The following is an 11,108-nucleotide window of genomic DNA, read 5'->3' on the forward strand; positions in this document are numbered from 1 at the left end:
GCTATGTGTCTAATTCAGTTGAAAAGAATGATGTTTGTTCTAGGTTTGGAATAAAGTCCCATAGCTGGCAGAGGCATGTGATACACTTTCTACAGAACTATTAAACCATTGCTGCCTTCCACTGCAATATTGGAGGTTGGGGGATTGTAATTAACATACTTGTGGTCGAGAAGTCATATTCCACACACACCCGGGCTCCACACACAGCTGTGTGCTGTACAGAAAAAGAAGCAACTGTGTGTATGCTTTGACATCAATAGAAAGCCTCAGGTATTCTGTTCTTGGGGATCCCACTGTGGTCGAAAAATTGCCCTGGGATTTCCTGAGCTTTCCTACCCCAGTATAGCTTGGTCTTCAGTATCATTCTGCCCAAGTGATAGGGATTTTACAAAGCATCAGATGCAGATGTGTAATAAAATGCTTGTCTCTATATGAGCAGTAGAGAGCTGGACCACAAAGCAGAGCCTCACCAGGCACCTGATTGTTATCTATCATGGGAATGTTCCTTTTATACTGAATTCAGTTATGCATGCATGCTACATTCATAGGAACTTGGTTAAGGCTATATGTGCATGTATCCTTTGCTGTATGTGGGTTGTTAATCTTTACTGGTAATCTTATTAGAGAAATGTAATTTTTATTTATTTAAGGTGTTTCCAAAGCAATTCTGGATGGAGCTGGACCAGGGATGGAACAGGAATGTGCTCAACTAGGTACAAATCTACTTTTTACATAAGCAGGGGTGGGTTTGGTTCCCCTCCCCACCGCTGCCCAGCACTGGTGGTCAGTAGTGAATGCCAACAACTTTCTTGATCTTTGAAGCATGAGTAGTTACAGGCCAGTGAAACATGTTAAATGCTGTTTATGCCCCGAAGATAACTGAGAGTGACTGTTGGTCATTTGCTACTTTGCACTTCCCTGCTCCTTAATTGATCCTTAACAAGTTATTGGATCTTAACTGTATACAGCCAGTAGAAAAGTAGTGTCTGTGATTTAGCAGGAAATTGCATGTTGGTCGTCCACATGGCTATGAAGTGTCTCATTTCATTTAGCTGCAGAAGGTAAAGTAAAACGTTAGCCATCTGTATGTAGGAGCCTTGTCTTCTTCCTTCTGAATGGGCTGTTGCTCAGTGGTCCCATCAATTTTGGCTGGTCTTGGTAGCCAATAATTTCATCAAGTAGTCAGTGGGTTCTGCTTCCTGCTTCACACAGGCAAACTTAAGTGTGTGCTCCTTTTTGTCCTTGAGGAATTCTCAGTTGTGCAGGGAACTTTTGTATCTGTGGAGACTGCCTGCTGCAGGGATTCCTCCTTATTCTGTGAGGGACCAGGAGAATTGTCATGGTCTTGTGGGTAGGGCTAAATGTGCAGCCCTGCTATAACCTCTTTGGTCCTCAGTGGGCTGAACAGCTTCACAGAATGGTTCTTGCATACCTGGGGACATAAACATCTCTCTCTTAAACAGAACAGCGTTGCTTGTCAGTTTATCAGTGGTATAAAGTGCAGGCAGTGAGGGGAGGCCCTGCTTGCTTAGAGGGCATGGGAAGCAGCACAGAAAATTGGATATTTGGGTTGTTTCTAACACCCTTCCTGGTGTGAATGTTGTTGAGGGCAAAACAGCATCTGCCCCGGAGATGAAATATTGCTGTTTCAGGACTGGAAGAACAGGATATCTCTGGAACAAAATTGTGGAAGTATATGGGAGCTCTGTGCACGCAAAAATTGTATGGAAAGGCTTCTAAGATGGAAGGCACATACTCCTCCTGAGCAGAGGCTGCCTTGTTTGTTCCACATATCACTCTCCCCCCGCTCCTCATTTCTTTCAGCTACCCAGCCTCACAATAATCTCATATGCACGCAAGCAGGAAACCTGAAGTGTAAAAATGTAATCCACCTTGTGGCCCAAGAAGATACCAAGGCACAAGTCTCCAAAGCTCTCGTGGAATGTGAACAAAGACAATTTTCCTCTATTGCTTTTCCTGCAATTGGGACAGGTCTGTATTGCCTTGAGGGAAAACAACGGTGCAGCAGTAAGTGGGTGGCATAATTGAATTTCCAGTGGTGGTCATGGTAGTGGCTCAGTATTTTTATTCTTTATTCAGCAAAATGTAGACACCACTCAATTGTAACAAAAATACTAAGTGGCACCACAATACTAAATAAGAAACATGGGGAAGGTTAAGATCGTTGACACTGCTGCTCCACTCCTCATCAGCCCTGCCCCACACCCTCCTTGAGTGTTTCTGGCTGGCTGGGATATTATTTTGAACTTGTGATAATGTTTCTTGCCTGCTGCGTTGAGAATAGAGGTGTGTGCATTGTGTGTGTGTGTGTTTGGGTAATACAGTATTGCACAAAGGCTTTTTCTGTGTCTAAAAATATAAGCGCGGCTTCTTTATCTTTTCTTTTTTCTATTATTTCTCATCTGTCTGTCCAGTAAGAAGCCTGTTTGGTCTTCACGTATGTATGTTTTCAGAGTTTCTTTCATTCTTTTTGCCAAAATAGCCGAAACACGTTTATAATCATTGTTTAATAGTGAGATGGGCCTAAAGTCCTTGGGGTTCTGTATCTCTTTCTCAGATTTGGAACTTAATGTTATGAATGCCTTCTTCCAAGTTTTGGGTATGCCGTCTCCTTTTGGGGCTCTATTCATTACTTCATTCAGTGGAGGAATTATGATTTCTTGAAATTTTTTATAATAGGCAGATGTGAGTCTATCAGGTCCTAGCGATTTTCCTATTTTTTGCTTGTTTTATGCCAATAGTTATCTCTTCCGTTGATATTGGTTCATTAAGATAGTTTATTTGTTCCGTTGTTAGTCCAGAATTTTTTTTTATTATTGCAGGTCAAGCAAAACGTGACCCAGCTGCAGTGGCCAATGATATGATAGATGCTATAGTAGACTTCATAAGTCAAACACCTTCTCCACAGGTGAAGATGATTAAAATAGTAATTTTCCAGCCACATCTTCTAAGTATTTTTTTTGCAAGTATGCAAAGAAAAGAAGCTGCACCTAGCAAACATGGTGGCACATCCTCGTCAAACTCCATTTTTTCTAGATTAGTAGGTAAGTAGATGGCTTCTGTATGTGTAAAACTTCTTGACTGCAGATGCATTAAGTAGTTAAAAGCATAACCTGTCCCTGAATTGATGTTCTGTTGCAGATTTCTTTAGCTTCAGAAAATCTGCTGAGGGAGCTAAACCTACAATACTTTTGGAGAGAACAGTAGAGCCAACCATTTTTCAAATCTGTGGTGATAGCCGGAAGAATGTCGAAGAGGCAGAATTTTGGATGAAGGATCTGATTTTGAAGGGCCAGTATGAAACAGTTGTCTCAGATAAATGGATCTCAAACTTTGGAGAAAGCGAATATGAAAAACTGAGAGCTCTTCAGCAGCGGCTGCATGTTGCTATTAGGCTAGAGTATAAAGATTCTTCTCCTTCCCTCCACATTGTTGGCATAACCAAAGATGTCTTGACGGCCAGCTCAATAATTAAAAGCATGGTCCAAAGCATGGAGGAGCAGTCAAAGGCAGATATTCTCAGCAACTTTGTAGAGTGGCAGTATGAAGACAATGGGAAATACAAAGCCTTTGATAGCCTGACAAATATGCACTTAGAATCTGCAGCACACCAGCTTGAAATAACCATAAGGAACAAAAGCTACAAGGTGGACCCAAGTAAACAGTGTGCAGTGGATAACCAGGGGAGAAGCATCACCCTTCGCCGTGTATCAAAAGCTGAAGGTAAGCTTCTAAGGCATGAACAAATTGATCAGTTCTGTCCCTTGTATTCTCTGTGTCTCCCACACAAACACACACTTGTGCATATCCAACATTTCTGCCTAGGAAAGCTCTGAAGGAGATATGCATTGAGTCCAGATCCAACCTCAACTTGCTTCCTGGGCATTTGCTTATATGAAAAGTTGCCTGCTGTGTAACCATATTGCAAGTTATTACGTGCGGTTTCACTTCCTCCTCCTTATTTAGAAACAGAGTTAATGACTGGAGAACTTTTATTTTGGCTGAGGCCTGGATAGAGCAAATAGCTAACTTGTTCAGTCAGACCCAGCTGCTCTAACTCAGCTGCCCAGGAGTTGGTCTTCTCCCGAGTCATACATAGCTGTTTCTCCATATAGGGGCTAAATGTGGGCTTTCAGGCCTGTCTGTCTTGCCTTGAGGAATCTAGCTAGGCCAAACTCCTTCCCAACCTTGTTCTGTGTTCTCCTCAAATGATTTTGTCTAGCTGGAACAGGTGCACAAACCGTGATAAGGACTCACCAATTTAAAATGACAACAGATGGCAATGCCGCTCAAAAATACTAACTTGAAATCTCAAACTGAAAGTTCATACCGAAACTGAAAAGTGTCCTGAAATAGGCTTGTATGTCCTTAGTCATGGCACTAACAGCACCATGTTCATTACACAGGTAATCTGGCAGTGGACTTACCTGAACAGTGGGAAGACATGGGGCAAGCGCATCTCAAAATAGTGGAGCTAAAACCAGAAATGGAGGAATATCAAACTGTCAAGAAGATGTTTCTCCAGACTTGCAGCGTATTTACTATTCTAAAGGTAAAAACATTATTTTCAAAGTCTTGTTTTTTTTTCTGTGGGGTCCCTCCTTTCATAGTACACAGCTTATATCAAGGGCCCCTCTACAAATGTGTTTTTGTTTGTTTTTTTAAATCCATGATGGACCTAAACACAAGAGCATTCTCTCCTGCAGTTTCTAGAAGCTGCTATTCAGAAGCATTTCTGCCTACGACCATTTAACACTTACTCTACTGGAAAGCAGTAGCTAGTACAGTGGTACCTCAGGTTAAGAACTTAATTCATTCTGGAGGTCCGTTCTTAACCTGAAACTGTTCTTAACCTGAGGTACCACTTTAGCTAATGGGGCCTCCAGCTGCCACTGCGCCACCACCGCATGATTTCTGTTCTCATCCTGAACCAAAGTTCTTAACCCAAGGTACTATTTCTGGGTTAGCGGAGTCTGTAACCTGAAGCTTCTATAACCTGCAGCGTCGGAAACCCAACATACCATTGTGTTGGGTTGATTCACCCTAAGGCTCCAAATATGTTCCTTTGTTCAAGAGATTTTAAAATGTTATTCCCAGTGATGATACTGGTTGTTATCGGTGCTCTGTCTTTATACTTGTAGATTGAGAGGATCCAAAATCCCTACAAATGGCAGCAGTACCAAATAAAAAAGAAGGAGATGGATGACAAAAATGGCCATACAAATAATGAGAAGCCCCTTTTTCATGGAACAGCTTTTACATCGATAAAGCTCATAAATGATTACGGGTTTAATCGAAGTTATGCAGGAATGCACGGTTAGTTGATTATAAAAGTGTGGCTTTTGTATGAATGGCTAGTGACTCTTCATGTGCCAAACACATTATTCTCTCATGTTTCTATGTATGGGGTTAAAAAGAGTGTGACTGTTGTGCATCAATGTCTGCAGATACATATACTGTCATTTCAGCATTTACAATCCTCAGTTTTTGTACCTTCCCCATCTGGGATTATTATTTTTATTTAATTTTATTAGTCATTTACTAAAAGTGCTCACCTTGCAGTATTGTAAAAAGGACAAATTGTACCCCACCCCGCTGCAGTGTGTCTGATTATGTCTCTATTATAAAAGAGGAGAAAAGGTATAAGTATTCCCTTTCACTGGTTACAGTTTATGGCTGAAAAGAAAAACTGCAGCTGCTTGAAACTCTGTTTTTGTATTACAAATTTGGCTGCAAACTGGTTATGGCTATTCATTGATTAGGAAGGACTCTTCTCCTCAGAGGCTCTCAGAATTTTTGGCTGAGCCTTTATTGCTTGACAAGAGTAAGTGTAATAGTGTTCCCAAGGCAAGGGGAGGCTGCATTGGATAGTAGATTTACTCCTTTTTTACATTAGATTTTCTTTTCTAAGAATTCGGTCATCCCCAAAAAGTGCAAGGGTAACTTTTTGCTTTTTAAGGATCTGAGCTGCTTGCTCCTTCTGCACAAGAAGCAAGGTAAAAAGCCTTTCCTTTTCAACAGAGCTCTCTGCAGTACCAGGACAGCTTAGAAACAAGGAGGAGATGGCTCCTCTGCCTTCTTTCTGAGCCTCTGCAGAAACAGTGCCTTGCAGAAAGGCAGGAAAAAGCTGTCCCACCCTGCGCCACTTCCCTTAGATGGGTAAATGGCAAGCACAATTGATGGCTTTGCTCCCAAGGTGCATGAACCGAATTCTGCTCACGTGGCAGAGCTTAGTTTTGCAAGAGCATCTTGGGATCCAGGCTAGAAGCCCTCTCCTTGGCTCTGGTGAGAGGCAAGTACCGTATTTTTTTGCACCATAACATTCACTTTTTTCATCCTAAAAAGTAAGGGGAAATGTCTGTGCGTGTTATGGAGGGAATGCCTACGGGTGGCATGCCTACGGATTTTCCTCCTCTAAAAACTATGTGCGTGTTATGGTCAGGTGCGTGTTATAGAGCGAAAAATACAGTATTTTCTAATTGGGGTGGGGTGGGGGGAGGCTATGAAGGAAAGTTGTGTTGCTAGTGTATACAGAAAGAAAGCACAGTCAATAGACAAGGTTGAACCTTGGAATGAGAAAAGCACACCCTTAGGCAGACCTGCCATCTAAAAAACCCCTCTTGTTAACAGCATCACTGCAATGACTTGTTGTAGTCTGCTAATAGGAAAAGGAAACTTCCCCAGTTAAGTGTCTGTTACTGTTGATACCGATGTGTGTGTTGCTGGGGCCTTTCAAGAGTGAAAGGATAATGGTACTTCGCAATTACTGGCTGCTTTAAACTTTTCATTTATCTTCACAGCTGCAGTATATGGAAATGGAACCTATTTTGCTGTGAATGCCCAGTATTCTGCCTCTGATACTTACTCAAAACCAGAAGCTGATGGGAAAAAGTACATGTACCTTGCTCGAGTACTCACTGGAGAATATTGCCCTGGAGCACAAGGATTAGTCGTCCCCAAACCCAAAAATGCGGCCGATCCCACTGTTCTCTTTGACAGTGTGACTGATAATGTTTCTAAACCTTCCTTGTTTGTCATTTTCAATGATATCCAGGCGTATCCAGAATATCTCATCACTTTTAAGAAGTAAACTTTTCTCTATCTTGCACTTACCCTGATGAAAAGAAGTGCCTCTTGTTATGTAGTAGCATGCCGATACTGTATTACCTGTACATAAATGGATCTGATTACAAAATAAAATGTTGATTTGGGCTACTTGCTGAGTAAAAAACTTTTTTTATTTTAATTCTTGAAGTGGAAAGTTTGGAAGGGTCAAACCTTTTCAGGTTGCTCAGAGTGTTTGAAACTGGGATAAACAATGGACAGTTAATTAGGAAAGGTATAAATAAGTTTAGGAGGAGGATAGCATGGCTAAGGAGCAGAGTCAAGGAAGTTAAGAGAGGCAAGAGAATTCCTTTAATAGTTATTATTATTTTTTAGTGAAGCACCACTTAAAGCACAACTCTCTTTCAAATCAGAACCAGTGAAGGCAGTGAAGGTCCTGTGTGAGTGTCTGGAGGCAGTTGGAGGATGGATGGCGCCTAACAGATTGAGGTTGAATCCCGACAAGGCAGAAGTACTGTGTTTTTGGGGGACAGGAAGCTGGCAGGTCATTTTGGACTTGCGGCTGTCCATGGAGACACAGGTCAATTCTGTGTCCAGGGCAGCTGCTTACCAGCTCCATTTGGTACGCAGGCTGAGACCCTACCTGCCCATGGACTGTCTTGCCAGAGTGGTGCATGCTCTAGTTATCTCTCGCTTGGACTACTGTAATGCGCTCTATGTGGGGCTATCTTTGAAGGTGACCTGGAAACTACAACTAATCCAGAATGCGGCAGCTAGACTGGTGACTGGGGGTGGTCACCGAGACAACATAACACTGGTTTTGAAAGACCTACACTGGCTCCCGGTACGTTTCGGAGCACAATTCAAAGTGTTGGTGCTGACCTTTAAAGCCCTAAACGGCCTCGGTCCAGTATACCTGAAGGAGCGTCTCCACCCCCATTGTTCTGCCCGGACACTGAAGTCCAGCACCGAGGGCCTTCTGGCGGTTCCCTCGCTGCGAGAAGCCAAGTTACAGGGAACCAGGCAGAGGGCCTTCTTGGTAGTGACACCTGCCCCGTGGAACGCCCTCCGACCAGATGTCAAAGAGAAAAACAACTACCAGACTTTTAGAAGACATCTGAAGGCAGCCCGGTTTAGGGAAGCTTTTAATGTTTGACAGACTATTGTATTTTAATATTTTGTTGGAAGCTGCCCAGAGTGGCTGGGGAAACCCAGCCAGATGGGCAGGGTATAAATAATAAATTATTATTATTTATTATAATATGCAGTTTTCCTCCCTCCCAAAATCAATTCAACTTTTCATAATCTAAAACACTTTCCTCTCTCAATTAAAAGGACAAAGTATTCCAACTAAAAGACGAAAATGATTTGTTTCATTTGATCTAGGACACGTCACGGACCAGTCCTGTAAATGTAGAGTAACAAACTCTGTTTATGTGCAGAGTACATCAGAGTAGCTGCAGTCAGCCTCTTATGTATGAGATTAGGGAGAATAATTTTCAGGCAGTGTTAGAAACGGATATGAAAGTTATGAGCTAAATGGCACCTTAAACTTAGGTTATGGGTGCAACAACGGAATGTCTACAAGAATACAAAGCTGAAAATGAACTGCAGCTAAAATGTTATACAGTGGTGCCCCGCTAGACGAATGCCTCGCAAGACGAAAAACCCGCAAGACGAAAGGGTTTTTCGGTTTTTGCGACGCTTCGCTAGACGATTTTCCCTATGGGCTTGCATCGCAAGACGAAAGCCCATAGGGAAATCTCGGGGACCTTTTTTTAAATGCTGGCGGTGGGGAGCAAAGCCTTCTCCCCCCCTCCGGACTTCAGAAGAGGTCCAGGAAGGCCGGCGGGGGCGAAAGGCTTTGCTCCCCACCGCCAGCATTTTAAAAGCGGTCCGGGATAGCAGGGAAGCGCTTCCCGCTATCCCGGACGGCTTTTGAAGGCAGGCAGGGGGGGCAAAGACTTTTGCCCCCCCTGCCTGCCTAACCGGGGGCTTTTAAATCGCCCCGGGACTGTCCGGGGCGATTTAAAAGCCCCCGGACGGCTTTTGAAGCCTCCCCCCGCCGCCCGGCTTCGGGGCATCGTCCCGATGCCGGGCGGTGGGGCAGGAACGCCTCCCCCCGCCGCCCGGCATCGGGGCATCGTCCCGATGCCGGGCGGTGGGGCAAGAACGCCTCCCCCAGCCGCCCGGCTTTGGGGCATCGTCCCGATGCCGGGCGGTGGGGCAGGAACGCCTCCCCCAGCCGCCCGGCATCGGAACGATGTCCCGAAGCCGGGCGGCCGGGCGGGAAAGCCTCCCCCAGCCGCCCGGCTTCGGGGCATCGTCCCGATGCCGGGCGGTGGGGCAGGAACGCCTCCCCCAGCCGCCCGGCATCGGGGCATCGTCCCGATGCCGGGCGGTGGGGCAAGAACGCCTCCCCCAGCCGCCCGGCTTCGGGGCATCGTCCCGATGCCGGGCGGTGGGGCAGGAACGCCTCCCCCAGGCGCCCGGCTTCGGGGCATCGTCCCGATGCCGGGCGGTGGGGCAGGAACGCCTCCCCCAGCCGCCCGGCATCGGAACGATGTCCCGAAGCCGAGCGGCGGGGCGAGAAAGCCTTTGTCCCCCCTGCCTGCCTTCCCAGGGGCTTTTAAATCGCCCCGGACAGCGGAGAAGTCCTCCGCTGTCCCGGGCGATTTTAAAATGCCGCCCGCCAGAAGAGGTCGGGGGAAGGCGTTTTCCATAGGAACGCATTAATTGATTTTCAATGCATTCCTATGGAAAACCGTGCATCGCAAGACGAAAAACTCGCAAGACGAAGAGACTTGCGGAACGAATTAATTTCGTCTTGCGAGGCACCACTGTATTCATTTTCTACATGGTCTAGTCCTTCCCCTGCCCCCCCACCTAATATTAAGAAGGTCTTTTCTCCAGTCTTTATGGAGTAGCTGGAAGTGGAGAGGCAGAAAAAGGTCCTTTCCTTCCACTCTGCAGTTTTAATTGGCAATCTTAGGCACAGTATTGCACCCAGAGTTCAGAAACTGCCCACGTTAATGAAATTCCCTGTCGCAAAATGCACCTAGAACAATGGGAGTTTCAAACATTTGTTCCCAGGTTTGGAAGGATGTAGAGTCGGTGTGATATTTTGACAGGCATAGACCCCAAACTTTATCATTTTAGAAATTTACTGACCAGCTAACAAACAAGCAAGAAATAATAGCACCAGCATTTTCCTCCAAGATATTCTTGATTTAAGCTAAGGATAGACCTTGTTGGAAGCAGATTCACATCCCTTTTTCTGTAAATCCTCTGGACTTGCATGCCGCTCAGATCAGGCTTCACTGGCCCACCCAGAAGCTTCTGCAACTTTTAACGAGTGGATGCAGGGAAATATAGTAGTTAATGCAGACTTTGTTTAGTACAAGCTATCCATAGTTTTAGGTTGTAATTAGTTGAGTGGTTTTATTTTATAAAATTACTTTACATTCTCTTAGAGATGTGCCCCAGTTATCCTAGTGGAAGAACCAATACTGGTTACAATACCAGGACCGGAGACTGTTTTATGAAGACATGTTTAAAGGTAAAGGTACCCCTGACCGTTAGGTCCAGTCAAGGACGACTGGAGTTGCGGCACTCATCTCACTTTATTGGCCGAGGGAGCCGGCATACAACTTCCGGGTCATGTGGCCAGCATGACTAAGCCGCTTCTGGCGAACCAGAGCAGCGCACAGAAACGCCATTTACCTTCCCACTGGAGCGGTACCTATTTGTCTACTTGCACTTTGATGTGCTTTTGAACTGCTAGGAATGTTAATTCAGTCTATTTAAATTAAGGCTCCAAATAAACACCCTGATTTCACAAAACCACATTCATGTGATTTATTAATCAACAGGAAACATGAACTTAAAAATCATCACATTGTATTCAACACAGCAATGTTCCATCAGTGCAAGGACTTTTTTGTGTTCTCCCTCACCCCTGCGCCCTTCCCATTTGTTCTGGGGTATTCTCAACTATCCAGAGCAGATTTGGGGGGCACTCA

At 44.8% G+C, this 11,108-nt stretch overlaps 1 protein-coding gene across 1 annotated transcript in view; it reads left to right on the top strand.

Moving 5' to 3' along the window:
* LOC309378019 (protein mono-ADP-ribosyltransferase PARP14-like) overlaps nucleotides 1–7,236 on the top strand; it is a 23,047-nt gene extending 15,811 nt beyond the window's left edge. The window contains exons 11-17 of the mRNA XM_081925814.1: nucleotides 650–713; nucleotides 1,825–1,992; nucleotides 2,844–3,065; nucleotides 3,163–3,744; nucleotides 4,428–4,573; nucleotides 5,163–5,337; nucleotides 6,822–7,236. Of these exons, the coding sequence (XP_081781940.1) occupies nucleotides 650–713; nucleotides 1,825–1,992; nucleotides 2,844–3,065; nucleotides 3,163–3,744; nucleotides 4,428–4,573; nucleotides 5,163–5,337; nucleotides 6,822–7,111 (1,647 nt within the window). The 3' untranslated portion in view covers nucleotides 7,112–7,236. The remainder of the gene's footprint in view (nucleotides 1–649; nucleotides 714–1,824; nucleotides 1,993–2,843; nucleotides 3,066–3,162; nucleotides 3,745–4,427; nucleotides 4,574–5,162; nucleotides 5,338–6,821) is intronic.
* Nucleotides 7,237–11,108: the final 3,872 nt, after the last annotated feature.

The sequence above is a fragment of the Podarcis melisellensis genome (genome assembly GCF_964234715.1).
Source record: "Podarcis melisellensis genome assembly, chromosome: 1".
In the NCBI taxonomy this organism is placed as follows: Eukaryota; Metazoa; Chordata; class Lepidosauria; order Squamata; family Lacertidae; genus Podarcis; species Podarcis melisellensis.